Below are 20,874 nucleotides of genomic sequence, written 5' to 3' on the forward strand. Positions count from 1 at the left end.
TTGTGTACATCCTCATCCTCATAGTATTAATTTGTCCCCGCTGGAATCCACCACCACAGGTCCCTCTGTACGTTCTGGAGGCTGGTCTCCCTGGAAAAGTTGATAATTCATTTTTATGAACATCATCTTCTCCACATTTTGTGGAAGCAACCTCCTACTCCTTTCCCTGACAAGGTTCCCGGCTGCACTAAACACTCTTTCGGAGTACACACTGGAGGGGGGGCAACTCAGGTAAAATAGAGCCAGTTTGTACAGGGGCCTTCAAATTGCCTCTTTTTCCTGCCAGTACAGGTACGGACTGTCTGACATCCCTACTTGGATGCTGTCACCAATGTAATCCTCCACCATTCTGTCAGTGGTGACAGTATCCTATTCAGTGACAGTAGACATGTCAGAAATTGTTGGCACGTCCTTCAGTCAGGACCAGATGTCCAAACCAGTCCTTGACTTATGACACAGGCGCACGCTTGGCGCTGCTACTGTGTTGATGCACGTGCGGCTACAACGCACACAAGTCACAAACACAGAAAAAATACTGTTTTTTATTTTTTGGAGCACTTTGGGGTAACACCACCCTTTAACAGACTTATGGGATACAGGCGCACGCTTGGCGCTGCTCCTTTGTTGATGCATGTGTGGCTACTGCGCATACATTTCGCACACAAACACAGAAAAAAAGAATTGTTTATTTTTTGTGGAGCACACTTTGGGGGGTTACACTACCCTTTTACAGACTTATGGAACACAGGCGCACACTTGGCGATGCACGTGCAACCACAGTGCACACAATTCACAAACACAGAAAATAATTTTTTATTTTGTTTGGAGTGCACTTCGGAGGTTACAGCACCCTTTAACGGTCAATCCAGCCGGCCCTTGATTTATGACACAGGCGCACGCTTGGCGCTACTTTGTTGATGCACGTGCGGCTACAGTGCACACAATTCACAAACACAGAAAATTTTATTTTTTATTTTTTTTGGAGTGCACTTTGAGGGAGCACCCCTGATGGACAGATCACCCCCTGGACAACACTACAGCACCCCTCTAGGACTATAGCCTTTATGGGACACTGCACAACACAGTCCAGCCAGCCCCTATAGACTTTGGAGTGGACACAGCCCCTATGGACAACTGACTGCACAACACAGCCCAGCCAGCCCCTATGACAGCAGCACAACACAGCCCAGTCAGTCCCTATGGACAACAGCAGCATAACACAGCCCAGCCAGCCCTAGCTCCCACCCTCCCTCTTCACTGTCCACAGTCGGAGTGAGAAATGGCGCAGACGTGGGGGCCTTTTATAGTATCCAAAACCCGCAAGATCCGGAAGGCGGGATGATGACGTTTTGCCTCGATTTCCGTTCTGAGTCAGGCGGGAAAACACGAGCCGGACTCTATTCCCTGCTCGGATCGGGGGGGTTCGGATTTCAGAAATCTGAACCCGCTCATCCCTAGTGCGGAGTGCATGTCATTCCTGCTGGGGGAAATCATATGGTGCAGACTGCATGTCACTCCTGCTGGGGGAAATCATATGGTGCAGAGTACATGTCACTCCTGCTGGGGGAAATCATATGGTGCAGAGTGCATGTCACCGCTGCTGGGGAAATCATATGGTGCAGAGTGCATGTCACTCCTGCTGGGGGAAACCATATGGTGCAGAGTGCATGTCACTCCTGCTGGGGGAAACCATATGGTGCAGAGTGCATGTCACTCCTGCTGGGGGAAATCATATGGTGCAGAGTGCATGTCACTCCTGCAGGGAGAAATCATATGGTGCAGAGTGCATGTCACTCCTGCTGGGGGAAATCATATGGTGCAGAGTGCATGTCACTCCTGCTGGGAGAAATCATATGGTGCAGAGTGCATGTCACTCCTGCTGGGGGAAATCATATGGTGCAGAGTGCATGTCACTCCTGCTGGGGGAAATCATATGGTGCAGAGTGCATGTCACTCCTGCTGGGGGAAATCATATGGTGCAGAGTGCATGTCATTCCTGCTGGAGGAAACCATATGGTGCAGAGTGCATGTCACTCCTGCTGGGGGAAATCATATGGTGCAGAGTGCATGTCACTCCTGCTGGGGGAAACCATATGGTGCAGAGTGCATGTCACTCCTGCTGGGGGAAATCATATGGTGCAGAGTGCATGTCACTCCTGCAGGGAGAAATCATATGGTGCAGAGTGCATGTCACTCCTGCTGGGGGAAATCATATGGTGCAGAGTGCATGTCACTCCTGCTGGGGGAAATCATATGGTGCAGAGTGCATGTCACTCCTGCTGGGGGAAACCATATTGTGCACTCTTGCATGTCACTCCTGCTGGGGGAAATCATATGGTGCAGAGTGCATGTCACTCCTGCTGGGGGAAATCATATGGTGCAGAGTACTTGTCACTCCTGCTGGGGGAAATCATATGGTGCAGAGTGTATGTCACTCCTGCTGGGGGAAATCATATGGTGCAGAGTGCATGTCACTCCTGCTGGGGGAAATCATATGGTGCAGAGTGCATGTCATTCCTGCTGGGGGAAATCATATGGTGCAGAGTGCATGTCACTCCTGCTGGGGGAAATCATATGGTGCAGAGTGCATGTCACTCCTGCTGGGGGAAACCATATGGTGCAGAGTGCATGTCACTCCTGCTTGTGCTGTGTGATCTCCCAGTTTTATTATGTGGAAGTATGGCTGCTCTGGGCAAAGAGTACAATCAAGTTCAGTCTTATTTTCTTTTATTTATTGTCCTTCAAGTTTTATCTGTTTCCTGGGATGTGTTTCAACAGTAGTAGCCCCTATTTTCCATACAGCAACTTGGTGGAAGATTTATCAAACTTCTGTTGTCATGTGGACAAGTGGAGGTGTTTCTCTTAGCACCCAATCAGATTCTAGCTATCATTTATCTAGTAAATTCTATAAAATATCTAGAATCTGATAAGTTCCTATGTGCAACAGCCCCACTTGTCCTCTTTAGAAGGTTTGATATATCTCCCCCATAGTGCTCCTTGATACTCACTAAGCTTGAAGGTCTTGTGTGCTATAGAATAGGTTTATCATAAAGACTGGCACATACATACAGAATAGGAAATACTAGACATACAATCAGAGGAAATGTAAAATACAAGCTACAAGTATAGGCGGATACAGTCCAAAATCTTGGCAAGTGGCTATTGGTTTCATTGGGGACATAAAAAGTGGCTAGGGCAGGTGGCAGATTAGTATGACAAAAACAAACAGTATTGGGGCAGACATGGGATAGTCGGGACAAGCAGAGATCAGGATGAGCAGCAGGAAAGAATAGTCAAAATGTGCTGTGTCAAGCAAGAAGCAGACTTAATACTGATGCATAGCATAATGCCTGAGTTAGCAAATGCTGTAACAGACAGTTCGTGCCGCAACGTTTTTGGGTTGGTGGGCCAAGATATAGTCATTTTGGTGCCCCTAAATTGCTGAATATCGCCCTATCAGGGGCAGCTGGAGTAACATACCACACCACCTACCTGATGACAGAGATCAGTAAGCCTGATGGATCTTTGATTTTGCTGATTTGGCCTCTGTATGCGGACATCACTCCTCACTCACAACACTACCGCGCAGCTCCGGGAACACCTGTAGCCAAAGGTGTGTCCCTGTACAAACAATTTATCCAACCAGCACTGGGAGAGGAGGAGATTGTGGATGTGCTGCTGGGAGTTGCAGTTTGGCGTGGGCTTAGGAGCTTATCGCTGTGGTGCACTGAACCTCGCTCTAGAACTACAGAGACCATCATGCAATGCGAGTGGATAGATCCCCTTAAGTATTTGTACCCTGACGTCATCAGTTGCTCCCTACTATCCACGTGGACATAGAGGGGGATATAAACCAGGGGATCTATACCTTTCCATTCCTCTATGAGGCTGCTGCTGATCTCCTCCACATTTGCATGTTGTTATTTTCTGGGGCTGGCAGGGGTGAAGAAGCATAGGCCAAGTACATTGAAGGTGTTTTTATGGCACATCCAAGAATATGCGGTTTAGCATGTGTATCTATTTCAGATACTGAATGGTTGGTGCAATAACATGCAATGATCATGATGACTTGCTAGCTGCTTCTGAATGGCTGACCATGTATTGAGCCCTCCAGCAGATAGTACTTAATTTACTGGCACTGCAGTTATATTATATGAAGTCGCGGTCACCTATTTGCATTACTTACTGTAATTGACATTTTCATTTGAATAATGCAATCACATTTTGATCGCTAATGGGGAATTAACTGATGTTGGAATATGCAACCATACTATAATAAAAAAAAAAAAAAAATTGTTACTCTGCTGTATCATGCTATACTATTAATATGCACTGCCATGTTTGTGTGTATTCAGGTGCGATTGTAGGGTTGATTGCATGAAACGTGTATATTTTCCTGTATACTTAGGAATATGAATCTCTGCAACTAGACCCCCCCCTGTCCGTATCCTTTGTTTCATAGCCGCCGTCATTATCAGAGCACAACTGCACAAGCCCTAAAATTGTTGCAAAAGATGAAAACAGGCACATCTCTGTGTACTCACAACTCTGTACAGCCCACAATATTGTTGACACATCGTTTTCTGGACATAGCCTTTGGGGTCTATTCATTATGTTAATTATTGGGATCTGAACAGACCCCGATAATTAATAAGCCATCTCGGCACAAGCGCCGGAGCAATTCATCAGTGCTCCGGCGCGGAGACAGCTGATCCCAAAATCAGCTGTCTCTCCAAAGCTAAAAAAAGTAGATGGAGAGCTTGCTTGAAAAACCACACGTGTTTATGAAAAATAATTTAATACATAATGCATACAATACAGATATCAATAAAATACAGTGCAATAATTCTGCTAGAGCTCTAAAGCTGCCCATCCATTACATGATGCGGGGACGACGGCACGATTACGACGCCGTCATCTCCCGCGGGGTGAACTGCATACACTGAACGTTCAGACATTCGGTGTATGCAGATCAATCATCCCCGAACATGGCAACCTGACGGCAGTCGTCGTGTTGACCGTCATGTTCGGGCGATGATTGATGTTAAAAACAACCAGTGGGCGCGCACATCGCTGGTCATTTTTAACCTTTTACTGCCCGATTTGCGGGCGATTACCAAGCGATGGAGCGATAACGACCGTCGTTATCGCTCCATCGCTAGGTATAATCGCATAGTGGATGGGCAGCATTAGAATCAATTAAAATGATTCCCAATCCTTTTCCATAAAAAAAATCATTGGATCAGAGCAGTAAGATCAGGAATCCATAGAAAATATTGGCCTGTGTAGATCTGCCAAAAATAATAAATCTGGTTTATGTAATCCAAGTGATCTCCCACTTTTTTATGTCAGTTCCTATGTGGGTATATTAATACAATATCTTTTTTAACTGCAGCATGCAGTGGTACAGATATATAGAAGAAATGTCCCCGGTAAAAATAATCTGTCACTGACGCATGCTTTTGCCCCAATAGCGGACTATGGCCCTCATTCAGAGCCACTCGCTAGCGGCAGTACGCTCGTTCCGAGCGATGTTCGCACATCTGCGCATGCGTACGGATCGTTATACGCATGCGCGAACCAGTCAGTGCGGCCGAAATTCATGTGCTCGCAATATAGCGAATGCCTGCTATTTTGAGTGACAGAATGAGGCGTATGTGGGTGGTAACAGGGGAAGGTGCTTGAAAATGGGGAGTGGAGATCCGAATGCAGGCGTGCTTAAAGGTCAAAACGGGCGTTTTATGGGTGTGCATAATTAATACAGCAGCGTCATTGACCACGTCACTGGGTTATTTTATAGCCAGAACTGCTCGCAAGATTGTGGTAGCAAAAACCAACCACAAGAATAGCGAGCAGTTCATACGCTGGTCGATGTACTCGATTAATCTAATAAATAGCGGACATGACGTATGGTGCGTGCGGCCAGGGGGCGTTTTTAACAAATAAACGAGCGTATGTTTTGCTCGCTCATTCAGACTTAGAGGTGTGAACAGACTGCAATTTGCGAACTGATCATTTGAATAGCCACCCCTTGTTTTTGAACGAACGACCGCAAATAGCGAACGGCTCTGAATCAGGCCCTATATCCACCGGGTATATACCGTATGTTCAGGCATACTGTACATATTGCTGGAATATACAAGCTGCACAAAGTACTCACTGATATGTATCCCACACGAGGTAGCTCTCAACCGCTAGTTAGCGGGATCTTTTAAGATCCCTCCCAGTTCTATCCCCACTGCCGGGCTTCTGTTATGTCTTTCTCCCTCCTTCCCGCCACAATACCCCAGGTTATCTTACTTACCTCCGACTGCTCCCTGCTTCTTCTTCAGCACCGGCAGTGGCTAACTGCTGACATTGGAAAGGAGTGGAGATATGGGGGAGCTGACTGCTGACATCGGAGATGAGACACTGGGGGAGACACGGGGGGGTGGGTGCTGTCTGCTGACACCGGAGAGGAGTTATCGGGTGAGAGGGGAGACACAGGGGGCACGCTGTCATCAGAGAGGTGACACCGGGGGGGAGGGAAGACACTGGAAGGAGGTCCGGGCACTGAGAGGGGAGACACGGGGAGGAGATGCGGACAGATGTGGGGAGGAGGTCCAGGCAGTAAGAGGGGAGATGCAGGGAGCAAGTGCGGGCAGAGAGAGGGGAGACACGGGGAGGTGCGGGCTGGGAGAGGGGAGAAACCGGGGGCAGGCTGCGGGCAGGGGAGCTCAGGGACAGGAGGAAGGCAGAGGCTGCTGGCTGGAAGAGGGGAGACACGGGGCAGAGGCAGCTGGTTGGGAGCGGAGACCATAACGATTATAGGGAAAAGTAAAGAGCAGTTTTTTGGAAGTGATACTTTAGTTAATGAATGCCTCTGAACGGTACTTGGAACTCGCAGCGAGTTCAAAACATAATTATCACCATTGATAAATTAATTATGTAATGAAGAATAGACTAATTATTATTTTCTATTTATTGTGTTCATTAATTATTTGTTGTCACTACTGTTTCCTGTTGGTGTTACTCTATTTAACTTTCTGTTCATATGTAAAATTATTCATTGCAGGCTGAAAAAGCAGAAGGATTCATCAATCTTCCTGACTTCATCATAAACCCTGCAATTGAATGCAAGAAAAAAAAGTAAGTACAAAACAGCTTGTATTCATTTCATTCCATTGGGTTTTGTACCCGAAACTTTTCTAACAACACCAGTACCATCATACACGCTTTAGGGCCTAAATTTCCAATAATCACTTTATTGTGGAGGACTCCTAATCATAATAGAATATTTTTCTTTATAACATTGCTGTTAATATGCTTACCAAAATGATACCCTCACAAAATGGCAATGCATCATTAATATGTTTTACATTGTCACCAGGGGCGTAACTAGGTATTTGAAGGCCCCATAGAAAAAGTTTGTAAGGGCCCCTATGTACCACCCAATGGTGAAAAATGTATATAACACATGTAACTTTGACAAGGAAGATGGGCCCTCCTAAGCTCTGGGCCCCTTAGCAGCTGCACCTCTTGCACCTATGGTAGTTATGCCCATGAATGTTACCCTACTTTAAACTTTTTACATACTAAGTATTGGATTATCAAGCAATATTTCCAGCACCTCTATAAAATGAATAGAAGAGAGTGGGCCAATCAGAGACTGTTTGAAAAATGACAGGGGTATACAGTATTTACTAAAGTGCATGGTTTTAGAAGGGGAGTTGTTGCCCATAGCAACCAATCAGATTCTATCTTTTATAATTTATCTAGCACATTTTAGAAGATAATAGCTAGAATCTGATTGGTTGCTATGGACAACATCTCCACTTCTAAAAAAACACGCGTTAATAAATATACCCGTTAGTAACTGGTTGGTATGTTATCTCCCTCCAAGGTTTGATACATTTTGTCCTAAGAACCAATAAATATCTTTAGATATCACAAAAAGCTATGACCTCAGACCTCTTCACATTCCCACCAAACCACCCCACATGCCATCAGAACTGACATGCCCCTAAACCTCCTCATATGTTATCAGCCTTCTCCACATATCATCAGACCCTCTCCCCACATGCAAGGATGGACCTCATACACTTCCACAAAAGACATCTTGACTCTCCCAAATTAACTGTTTGGACTAGAGCACAACCCTGATTAGAAAGTCTTGTGAGTTACGGGGGTGAATCAGGCTCAGACGAATTTGCAATCACAGCTGCTAACATGGTAGCAGCTGTGATAGCACTAATATGGTAATGCAGCAGGAGGCATCCTGCCTCCTGCATGCATCACTGATCTGAACTGCGTCTGTGGAAGCAGTATTGGATCATATCCGTGATTCTCTGCCGACTGAGTGACCATGGGGTCACTCAAGCTGACGATCGCAGTTGCTCAAAAGAGGCCAGGAAATCTCAGTCAGCCGATGGAGATACTGGCCTCTTCCCTCCCCCCAACGGCGTTGACATGCCTCTGTTTTGGGAAACTGAGGTCGTCGCTGCCCTCTCTCTGCCCAAAAATGGCAGCAGACTGTCGATCATTAGACCTGTACTACATATGTGTGTGCCAATCTGCCCCTGCCGGTGTCCTCCCTTCAGCCACTGGTGTCGAGAGCGCCACCCTATAAGCCTGCTCATGCTCTAACAGGGAGCCATAGTTAACCCTACAGAGTCACATGCGGCTCAAGACCTGTAGGTTTGCCACTCCAAGTCTAGAACAGAGCTGCCAATGAAAGAGGTAGTGTGGTGCAGTGCCTGCTGCCGTTCAGGTGTACGATAACTAAACTTTTGCCCTGCACGGAACACCAAATGCAGACTATAAGTATACAAGAGCAAAACACGGTGCTGTCCCATTAAATGCCTGCTTCCTACCTTTCCAGAGCTGGCCAGCTCCTCTTCTCAGTGACTGGGGAAAACACTACCTCATTGATGGGAGCCGTACAGCTCTCCACCACTGCTCACACCGCTAATCATCTATACGGGGCTACCTTTCTATATGAGTGGCACACCTAATGAGCTTAGGGCTTATACCTGCCTACTGCAGGGTACTCAAGGGACTTGGGCCTACTGCCCAGAGTCCCCTTTTTATATATTGTAGCTCAGGCCTAGATGCCTGCCTAACTGTGGGCTCTGGTAGTGGCCTGGGCCTAATGCCCAGACCACTTTTTATTGGGGCTCAGGCCTATTTGCCTGCCTATCTGTGGGGCTCACTTACCGGTCTGGGCCTAATGCCCAGACCACCTTATATTTTGGGTGTCTCAGGCAGTTGCCCGCCTACTTTATTATTTAGTGACCTGGGCCTAATACCCAGGCCACTCACACCTGATTAAGGGCCAATCCTTTAATGGGGCCTTATGCCCGCTATTGTGTCCCGGGCCTTGTGCCCGCCTATTTGCGCATGGGCCTAGTGCCCGACAATGCCCCACGGGCCTAGTGCCCGACAATCCTGGTGGTCTAGGGAGGGGGGTATATGGTGGGCCTCACGGAGGGCCTACCTGCTACGTTGGAAGAGGCTGTGGGGGGGAACTTCGTGACGCTCTTTTACTTCCCTCCCCCACATTCCACTCCGGTCCTCAGCCGCCTTCTTCAGCCGCTGGCCCATCTTGGCCAGCGGCGCCGCCTCTTCTTTTCTTCTTTCAGTCGGCGCCGCCTGTCTTCTCTGTTGACAGCGGCGTCTTCTGGCCTCTTCCGCGGCCGCCGCCCCTGTTGACGCGCCGATCTTCCGCTCTTCGGGAGGTCTTCTCTCCTCCCTCTTCGCCGCCGAACTGCCTTTTCCCGCTCTTGGCACTGTCTAATGCAAGACGGCGCGAGTGGGCGGGGCTATGACGCGGCGAGCCGCGATTGGCTCGTCACATCCGCCTCTGATTGGCTGCTGGCCCGCAAGCCAGGTTTGGCTCGCGGCCAGAGCCAAACACCCACCGCACGGAGCGCCGCGCCCAATGCTTGACCAGCGCTGGGAGCAGGTACTCTGTCCCAGCGCCGGCTACCTGCCGCTTCTTGGCTCCAGGACGCCAAGCTCCGCTGAGCTTGTGCCCGGAGCCAAGCTTCTCCCGGCGCCACAGTACCGCCGGCACTGATGAAAGGGACCAGGCGGTCCCTTCACCATGTGCCCGCGGCGTCTGCACCGACGCTAGGGACATCACTGTCCCAGCGCCGGCAACGGATGTGTCCCGCAGAGGGACACATCCCTCCTGCCTGTCCCTGCAACTCTGCTGATGCTGGGATCAAACACTTGATCCCAGCACAGCCTTCCACACCAATCACAGACATTCACTGTCAGTTGTATAAGTTTATAATTTTTACTCTCTGAAATGTCCTTGGTTTTTAACACTGAACCAATTCTACAGCAATAATTCACTTGTCTCTATTCTGTGTGCAATTAGTATCAGTTCTTATATCGTATCCCATATAGTCTAATATACGTATATATGATTTGGAACTGGAACACAAAATGAATGTTATTATTTAGTGCCAATTGAGCATGTATGTTACTATTCTATTCCTGTCTAGATTCCACCGTCTGAGTAAATGTGTGGTGCATTCAGAATGCAGATGAAACTGAGAAGACCCATAGCATGGAAATTAGATGTACATTTTTGAAGCAGTTATGACCCCTTGTTCCATCTTTTTGCTGGAGAAAGTGACTATCTCTGCTTCCTTCTATTTAAGACGAGGGACACTGTAGAGAAGTCATTAATTTAATCCCTCTTTTTTGGAGTTTGCTGCCTATCAATAGCCTGCTAGGGAAACTGCTCTATTAAGTGGTGGAAAGCTTTGCTTTCTGGTGCTAGGTAATGCCATCTTGAGACGTTGTTACCCTGTTCTTTTCTATGGGGGATCTCTGGGTCATATCCCACTAGTCATGCTGCATCTGACCTAAATGTGGTCTAATATTCAAACCAATTTTAGAAGAAAGATCACATTTGAATGATAAAGATCACAATAATCAAATAGATGAAAATATCTGTTCAATACCAAATACAAGCAGTTCCTCATACCAGTGACAAAAAAACAAAAACGTTTTCTCAATTGAATAAAAAAGGAATAATGCAGTACCAGTCGTCATGAATATTTATGGCAAACATACAAGGCCAGTTTGCCAAATGACTCACCCAGAACTAGAAATCTGAATGGTCGACGCCTGATATTCCCATGTCTTGAATTATGAGGAAAAAAGGCAATAGAGATCAAACCATTGAGCTATTGTCAGCATTAATAGCAGTATGTAGATCTGAAAGCAGCTGACGTGTCTGCATATGTTAGATGTAGGCTATAATGTATCTATCAGTGCACATAGGCATAAGGAGATCTTAGGTAGTGTCACCTTGTAGCATCCTTACATGGAGGAAATTCATGATATTACCATTCTGACATCACAGGATTTCCTGTTCTCTGGGAAAGTCTAAGGTTGAACATATGGGCATCAATTGAATGTCCAAAAACTGTAAGTAACAGACAAAATGACCAGGACATTTTACCATCTCAAAAGTAGGAGAAAGTGGTAGCAAAATTTTTATGAAGTAATTTTCATGAAAGAGCAAGTAAATTGCAAATTGTTCACCCCCTGACACTTTTCTGCACCCCCATGCTTTCCTCTGAATCCTGCACCATTCAGATTATACACTAGGTAGAGAATGTGATTGACTAGGGCCCAATGGGTCCAAGGAGACTTGCCTGCCACCCACCGATGGCAGCAGACAAAATCTTTTTTTCTTGTAATGTTCACTTATGACTTTTTAGTTGGCACAGGACTCAGATGGCACTGGGGAGGAAATATTTCATAGTCGGGCAGGTGCTTGAATGGTGAATACAAGGATGTAGGCTGTAGGCCCTGTGGCTGCACTGACAGAACTGCAGTTGTGCCCATTATTTCTTCTCTGTCACTGTATTTGCTCAGCTTCTATCCCATGAAGCTGAGCACCATATGTAAATGGGCCGTGTGCTGAGTCCAGATTGGAGAACTTCAATAAATGCTCATCTGAACCATGTTACTCGGCCTCATGTGGTTGAACAAACGTAACTCCAAGTATCTAGTTCCTGTTCTGCTATATCAGCTTCCAACATAATGAGACTGCTGCAGACACATGGTATTCAGGGCTGGTGGATTGCTGCATATGTTCCTGTGTATCCAAAAGCACTGGAGTAGAATTCAGTAAGAAAGAGAAATTTGGGACACATTGGTAAAAAAATGGGAATAATCTGATAATAAGGAGGCATGTGTGAGAAAACAGCTGGTGATCAGAAGGGCATGTGAAGGCAAAGCTGATCACCAGTGTGGTATGTGATAAAAAAAGCTGGTGACAGGGGGCATGTGATAGAAAAACAGGTGGTCAGAGTGTGGCATTTGTGATTTGGGAAAAAAGCTGGTGTGACAGAAGGGCATGTGTGAGAAAATCTGATGGGTAGAGGAACATTTGTGAGAAAATCTGGTGGGCAGAGGGGCACATTAATGGAAAGCTGATGGGTAAAGGGGTATAAAAAAAGAGCATGTGATTGGGCAGTGAAGTAGGGGGTACATAATAAAATACTAAAATCTGTATTAATACTATTAAACAATTTTATTCAAATAATATTTCCTAGATCTTCTGAGCAAAGTAAAATATTTAAAAAGAAAGATGTAGAATAAAAAAAATAGTGCTAGATTAGTTGTTCACTGTTTCTCCACTGTGTTTCCAATCATGTATATTTGTCTATAAATTGATGGTTGTCATTCAAATTTCCAAACATACTGTTTATCACAGATTGATGATAAAAGTTTATTGCAATTCAAATTACAAAGATATCCAAGAGTGGGATTATATCCTTTTACTTCCACTCTTTGGATTATATTTACTAAAGTGCGGGTTTTTAGAAGTGAAAATGTTGCCCATAGCAACCAAGCAGATTATACTTAACATTTATCTAGCAGCTTCTAGAAGATTGTAGCTAGAATCTGATTGGTTGCTATGGGCAACATCTCCACTTCTAACATCCCGCACTTTAGTAAATATACCCCTTTCAATCACTATTTCTGGGTCAGTACTCCCTCTAGTGATCAAGAGCAGATATAACACATCAATACTGGCCTTAGTGTTCTTCAGTATATATTATATTATATACATATATTATCAGTGGTGGCTCCAGGGTTGGGACTGCAGCGCAGTCCAAAATTCTAATAGGGGAGCCACACCAACTGCCACCCTAAATGCTGCCAAACATCTCTGGCAGTTGGTGTGGCTTCCCTATTTGAAGTTTGGACTACGCTGCAGTCTCACCTCTGGAGCCACCACTGTATATTATCATTATAGATATTGTCTAGTGACCTTTAATTAGGGATTTAGTTCATAATAAAAAGATGTCTGGTTAGCGTGCCATCCACACATACAGTCTCCTATTTCATTCTGCACACAATTACAGGTACAGTATATACCTTATTATGGCAGTGGTATAATAGCCTAGTCACATGTTATGTTCATCTACCATATTTAAAATGTTGTAGGCAGGGACTCTTCTCTGAATTGCAGATTGGTAATTTATTACATAAATATGTAGAATGATCTTGGAAATGTCTATTGGTGCAGATAGTATAGGTTATTGTGTGTGTGTGTGTGTGTGTATATATATATATATATATATATATATATATATACACAGTACTCTGCAAAAGTTTTAGGCAGGTGTGGAAAAAAATGCTGCAAAGTAAGAATGCTTTCAGAAATATAAGTAAATAAATCAAATCAATATTTGGTGTGACCACCCTTTGCCTTAATAATGGCATCAATTCTTCTTTTGAATGAAAACTTCACAAAGTGGTAACATTGGATCTCAGAAGACATATTAGGGGGTTGAGGTCCTGGTTGGACCTCCATTTGGTGTACGCTGGGCTTATCTTTGACCCGGGTACGGACCTGGGGAACCTGTTCTGGGCCTTCCACTGGGTGGATTTGGATGAAAACTTCACAGATGGGTGGCAATTGGTCTGGGATGCCTAACGGAATAGTTGTAGTCCCAGTCGGACCTTCCAGCGGAGGGCACCGGGCAGCATTTGACCCAAGGAGCCTGTTCTGGACCTTCCACTGGATGGATTTGGATGACATAACATAATAAAACTTAATAACTTGAAGATTTTAACCCGGGCAACGTCGAGTACTTCAGCTAGTATACAGCCATGGTTAAAGTTATGAGAATGACACAAGTATTGGTTTTCACAAAGTTTGCTGCTTCGGTGTTTTTAGACCTTTTTGTCAGATGTTACTATGGTATCATGAAGTAAAATTACAAGCATTTCATAAGTGTCAAAGGCTTTTATTGACCATTACATTAAGTTTATGCAAAGAGTCAATATTTTCAGTGTTGACCCTTCTTTTTCAAGACCTCTGCAATTTGCCCTGGCAAGCTGTCAATCAACTTCTGGGCCACATACTGACTGATGGCCGTCCATTCTTGCCTAATCAATGCTTGGAGTTTGTCAGAATTTGTGGGTTTTTGTTTGTCCACCCACCTCTTGAGGATTGACAACAAGTTCTCAATGGGAGTGAGGTCTGGGGAGTTTCCTGGCCATGGACCCAAAATGTTGAGGTTTTGTTCCCCGAGCCACTTAGTTATCACTTTTGCCTTATGCAAGGTGCTCCATCATGCTGGAAAAGGCATTATTTCATCACCAAACTGTTCTTGGATAGTTGGGAGAAGTCACTGTTGGAGGATGTTTGGGAAGCCATGCCATCGCCCACTGCTGAACTCTGCAAGGTAATTACCTAGCCACCCCCCGCATCATCCCACCGCGCCTCCCACGCCACCACTGTCATGCCCACCAACTCCCACTGCTCCCATGCTTGCAGCGTCCCGCCATCACCACCATCACCACCATCATGCCCGCAGTGCACACGGTGCGGGATCCCACCACTGTGTTGGGCTGCCGGGATCGGAGATCGGTCGCCAGCCCCAGTCTCTGAAGCCTACACACTACAATATCGGTTGCCTGGTTGGCGGTTGGGTCTTCTAGTTTTTAAGCATGTTTAAAAGCTAGGAGTCCTGACAGGTGACCAGGATCGGGTCGGCGGCGGGTACACACTTCTCCAATGTCGGACGGACCAGTCGGTCGGGATCAGATCTGCCGTGGATTGGACAAGTGTGTACCCAGCTTTAGGGTCAGGCACATAGGAATTTGCTATCTTTGTTTGTGCTGTCATGTGACCAATGACATAATGAAGGCAGGTATTTAAAATGATGCTTCCCTATATAAACCTCACTCTGCACCTGATTCAGAGATGGACACAGGACACATTGCTGCTGCATCTTTGGACAAAGCAGTGATGTGTAAATATGCTAATAGTGCAGGAGGTGTCTGAATGAAAAAGACACTTCCTGTCAGCATCTGCGATCTGAGTGCTGATTCTGAAGACACAGCATCGGATCAACATTGCAACCAGCATTGAAGGTGAAGCTTACTCAGGCTGGCTGCCTCCAGCCCGCTTACGACCCCGGGAAATCTGCGTCCTCCGATGCAGACTCTGGCCTTGGCACTCCCAGGAAACAGGGTTGACACATCCCCATTTCTAGGAATGCAGAACAGCTTTGGGGCACTGCTTGTGATCTCGCAGGACTCATTTTGCACATGTGCAGAACAGGTCCTCTTCATGCGTAGGTGTTCCACCATCGATGTACGTAAACAATCAGGTTTACATACATTTCTGAATCAGGTCCTCTGGCAGCAGTACAGTGCCAGAGTATTGGGCTCAGCAGGCCGATCCGCCATCCAAACAGCCGATAGGTAAGTGTGTATAGTTAACCAATCAGCCACTCAATATGTCTGGCCTGACATCACAACTGGGCGGACATTTGTGATGTAAGTGTTGGAGGTCTCTGCAGTCGTTGTTCAGGCAGTTGGCAGGTCATCCCTTCACTCATGCAGATGCACCGATATATCTATCTGAATAGGCTGTGCTGCAGGGCTGACCTGATATTTTGGGTGTACACACAGGGGCACCAAGATGGGAGGGAGTGGGTAATAACTACCCTGGCCTGAGCTTGTTGGAGGGTCCCGGCGGGGGCCCAGGTACAATGCCGCCCCCCCTCTCTCTTACCAGGCTTGCCAACAATCTGTCTGCCTCTTCCGGGAGAGGCAGCCAGCTCGGTACAGCAAGGGGGTCGTGACGCGGTTTTGTGGGCGGGGGCTTGACAGTGTCATCATGGCACCCGCCCCTGCTACACAATGCCGAGAGTACCGCAGCACTGTGTAAATGGGGATGGGGCCATGATGACGTGATTCGGCGTGAGTCACATCATCAATTCCCCCTGGACCGGCCACCTATGCAAGGCGAGAGCGGACGCCAGGGGGGGAGCGGGGTGCAGGCGGTTGGCACTGGCCGGGGGACTTGCCCACTCTTCTTGGAGGACGGGAGCGCCACCCAATTTTCGGGAGGCTCCTGACAATTTTGGGAGAGTAGGCAAGTGTGCTTTTACCTGTCAGCAACCCAGCAGCAGACTCCCCTGCCTTTGGGGAATAGCGATCTGGGGGGTCTCACAACCCCTGCAATTAGGTCACGCTGCTTCCCCCAGGCTCTCTACGGCCCTGTATACACACCCATCAATGTGTTCACTCTATATCCTTCGTTGATCGAACAAATTATATATTGACAAGTGTGTACCCAGCTTTACTCCAGCTATTGTTCATATTGCTGAGTTTGGTCACAGCAAAGAAGAATCAATTGAAGTCAGGATGGTGATCACATAGCCACCGCCACACTGCAGAGAGGTACCTGACATCATGAGCAAGGGTAAGGACATTTACCCTATAACTCCCTGCTCTTTACACCAGACTAAGGCCCTGATTCAGACCCACTCGCGAGCGGCTGTCCGCTCGCAAGTGAGTCGATGTTCTGCACTGAGCATGCGCACGACGGAGGGAGCTCCGTCGTGCGCATGCGCCAGACGCGACGAGCGAAGGAAAGTCCTTCGCTCGTTGTGTCTGATCAAAGGGGGCGTGCTGTCGATGTTGATTGACAGCATGCCCCCTTTGGTGGGCGTGCCGGGGGCGTGCCTCCCTGACGGGGGCGTTCCCACGGGAACGCCTCCCGTCAGAAGCCGGCCCACTGACATCACTAGTGATGTCAGTGGGAGTGATTTTGGCTCTGATAGAGCCAAAATCACTCCGGAGCTTGCGGTTGAAAACCTCAACCGCAGGCTCCGGCTCGCAGTTTCGATGGTTGCGATGGTCACGACCATCGCGGCCATCAAACTGCACGCTCGTATAGGCTGTGGGTGGTGACCAGGAGGACGCTCCATTTTTATGGAGGGCGGCCCTTATTCAGAGCGTGCGCTCTGCTCAGAGCGTACGGCTCTGAATGAGGGCCTAAGTCTATACTGACTGCAGCATCCAAATATAATTGCCAAGGAGTTACGTCTGTACTCCCAATTTACAAAGCCGGCTTATGTTGATATGTACTGTGATATTATAACGGATTCAGTATAATTGACCAAATCCCGACAGCGGCATCCCGGCAGCAGTGAAATTCCAGATCGTCCCAAGGTATTTCCTACCCTATTCTACCCCCTAACCCTAACTGTCCCTTAGGGGTGCCTAACCCTAACCTCCCGGGGGTTGCATGACCCTAACCTCCCCCTGGGGGTGCCGAACCCTAACCCTCCCTTCCCCTAGCCTAAGCCTAAACTCCCGGGGGGGTGCCTAACCCTAAGTCCCCAACAAAATCATTTTGAAAAATCCTGCTATATACTGACATTTGTATATTGGAAACAGTGTAATATTATTTCAAAGGTTATATTACTGTTTATGTATCTTTTTGATTCATGAGACTGTTGCAATATATGTATATATTACAGATGCATTCTTGCAAGTGAGAGATCTAATATTGAGCTATTGTTGTTATTTTAGATATTTTAATGTGTCATATTTATTTGAACTAGATTCATGGTCATAAAACATATGTTTTTTTTAACACTGGCTGATAATTAATTCATTTTAGACTTTACCAGCGCAGTTTTTTTCCTTAATATTTCATTGTTTGCATGAACATACGTATGTGACCAGCGCACAGCCGTGTGTTATGTACTGGCGACAGGCACTTCTGTGGTGCCTTCCTAACGGCAAAACTACTCTCAAAGTGAAATTTAAATTCAAACTCAACACTATCAGAAAAGATTCAAATAATTTATTAGTATCTCCCCTCCTTTGAGATAATCTGACATCCTGCATAAAATTATGCTTGTTTTGAACATGTAATGTAATAATAGAAAATTAGACCCCAAAAGAAACTGCCTTATTTTCTATTTTTAACAAATAAACTATTAAAATAAAGTTACTATAACATTTTATCTTGAAAGGAATGATTTGTGCTATCTCACTGAAGAGACTTGTTGAGCCAATTGGTAGTGTTTGCTGCTCAAAGAGAGAAGAGGGATCCAGAACCTCTTTTAGAATGTCCAAATGAAGGTGTTCTTTATTGCAAAGGTTCTTCCAATTTATGATTTGATACCATGTCTGTGATTTACTGTGATAAATAATAACAGTAAATGACAAAGGAATGGTCTATTATTCAGAAAGCATGCAAAATGTGTTGTTAAATGCCTGTTGTCTATGATTATCAATTCAAAGATTGAATGCTATTTGTTAACGATTAACATTTCTATTAATATTCAATTAATTAATATTTATTAGTTACTTTAAATAAGTAATAATTTTAATAATATTTTAATAATATTGCATAACCTGTAGATTGCATTCCCACCGGTTTAATCTAATTTGTATTTTTAATATTATGCAGACTTTATACTTTCATGTTTAATGCTCCCTACAGTTACCTCCTTTCAAAGAGCTTATTATGTTTGAATTATGTGATTAACATAATTAAAACATAATTAGAATTAAAATCATAATTTGGTCATCAAAACTGACAAAATCTTAACTAAATAGAATATTTTCAAAGGAAATAAATCCACCAATAACGTAATATTAAAGTTAAAGCATTGTTAAAGTGGCAGATGCTGCCCTGTGCCTGGTCAATGTACTCTATATTGTAGTTATGTAACACCAGTTATTTCTTGGGGATAGTCCATATCATTTTCTCCAGGTTTGTTATGCTTAGTTTTATGCATGTTTTTCTTTCACAGTGCTATAAAGATCAGTCACCCGAAGACCAAGACATTTTATTTTGCTGCTGAGAACAGAGAGGAAATGAACAAGTAAGTGGCAGTAGTAGCTTTATTAACATAAAATAATTCTAAGTAAAGTGTCATTTGCACTGGCTGACTTCTTAGACTGTAATAAAATGTCAGTCTGGCTATACATTATAGCAGGTCTTTGTATCCTGTGGTTCCCTAGCTGTCCTAAAGCTGAACCTTCTAGTAGGAGATTACTGTCTGTATCCAATCAGCCGTGATAATGCAAAAACTTAACTCGTGTTACATTGTCGCACACTTCAGGGCTTTTGGTATGATCATTTTGCATATTTTGTCTACGCGCGAAAACTGTCTGTGGTGTATCCTGCGAAAGTATAGCGGAAATTGGGGAAATCTGCCTGTAACCTATGAAAAGGCAAACTGACATAGGAAAACAATATAGTAGTGTATTAGTGGCCCTAATAAAAGTATTTGGGATTCTTAAATTGTGTCAAGTGACTGTTATATGCATTTTTCTATAACAGTGGAAAAATGGTAGAAAGCAAGAAATGCTGTATTTAAATTGGGGGTACATTAAAATGGTTGTAAGTATATTTTTTCTGTTATTTTAGGGCACCTGGTACAGCCATCTGCAATGTTTAAACACAAGTCCCATCCATACAGCCCCAAAAAAACAGCCCAATTACTTTAAACCCATTTTACAACACACTCCATTTTTTCATCCCAAAACTGACATGTCATTATTGGCCAACTTAGGGTAATTGAAATAAAAAAATATATTGCCTATTTTATCAAGAGGGTTGGGGGGGATGTACAAGGGGTTCTGAACCAATTCCCAACATTTTTAGCCAATAATAGGGATTTTGCATAAATTTTCACCTGCTCTGGCATGGTGAAGCTTTTTGCCGGTTTTTGTCTATGGAGAATTCGCACATGGAAAAAGGAGTGCACGATACGCATTTTGTGCGAAAAGTTAGCAATGGTGAAAGCTTTTTGCACAAGCACGACTTTTTGCATCTAATTGGATATGGCCTTTATCCATAAGTCACAAGTTCATTAATAGCTGGATGCCAGTGTGTATAATCCCTATTCTCTATACTCTCCTCTACAAATAAGGTGGGATAAATTATAAACCCCTTCCCACCACTCTGTTTTGAAATAATAATATAAATATAATAATAGTTGTGCCGAAGTGGGAATTTTGAAGTGGGGGTATGGAAAATCTAAGGTTGTACTTATGCGCATGTCGAAAAAAGGGGGGATGGCCACTCACAAGAGGCGTGTCCTTAAGACGCGCCCCTTTTTTCATCAGTGTAGTTGTCCACACCGTAGTACCTATTATACACAATATGCTCCACAATAGTAGTGCCCCTTATACAATGCCCACAGTAGTAGTGCCCCCTATACAATGCTCACAATAGTAGTGCCCCTTATGCAATGCCCACAGTAGTATTGTCCTCTATGCAATGCCCACAGTAGTAGTACCCCTTTATAGAATGCAAACATTAGTGGTGCCCCTTATACAATGCCCACAGACTGCATTGTATAAAGGACTGCACTGGTATCAAGCTGGGGTATACCATGCTGGGTGCACTGAAATTATTCTCTGGAAATCAGCCCAGTTACCCCTAACTTTTATAAGGTTAAATTGTCAGCCTCTATATTGGTTTATTAAAAATACCTTCTTTCACATTTGCCAAAATAGGAGCTCAACCCTACCAATTTCTCTCCAGCTATCAGGACATGCCATGAATAAAATAAAATAGTGGCAGGAAGGGGA

At 45.1% G+C, this 20,874-nt stretch overlaps 1 protein-coding gene across 4 annotated transcripts in view; it reads left to right on the forward strand.

The window, feature by feature from the left end:
* Window positions 1-20,874, forward strand: part of IPCEF1 (interaction protein for cytohesin exchange factors 1) — a 231,360-nt gene that overhangs the window by 176,817 nt on the left and 33,669 nt on the right. For all 4 annotated transcript variants that reach the window (XM_088448973.1, XM_088448972.1, XM_088448975.1 and 1 more), the window contains 2 exons: window positions 7,055-7,128; window positions 19,086-19,157. In XM_088448973.1, the coding sequence (XP_088305099.1) occupies window positions 7,055-7,128; window positions 19,086-19,157 (146 nt within the window). The remainder of the gene's footprint in view (window positions 1-7,054; window positions 7,129-19,085; window positions 19,158-20,874) is intronic.

This window comes from Taudactylus pleione, unplaced genomic scaffold (assembly GCF_031769625.1).
Source record: "Taudactylus pleione unplaced genomic scaffold, aTauple2 ptg000473l, whole genome shotgun sequence".
Lineage (NCBI taxonomy): Eukaryota > Metazoa > Chordata > Amphibia > Anura > Myobatrachidae > Taudactylus > Taudactylus pleione.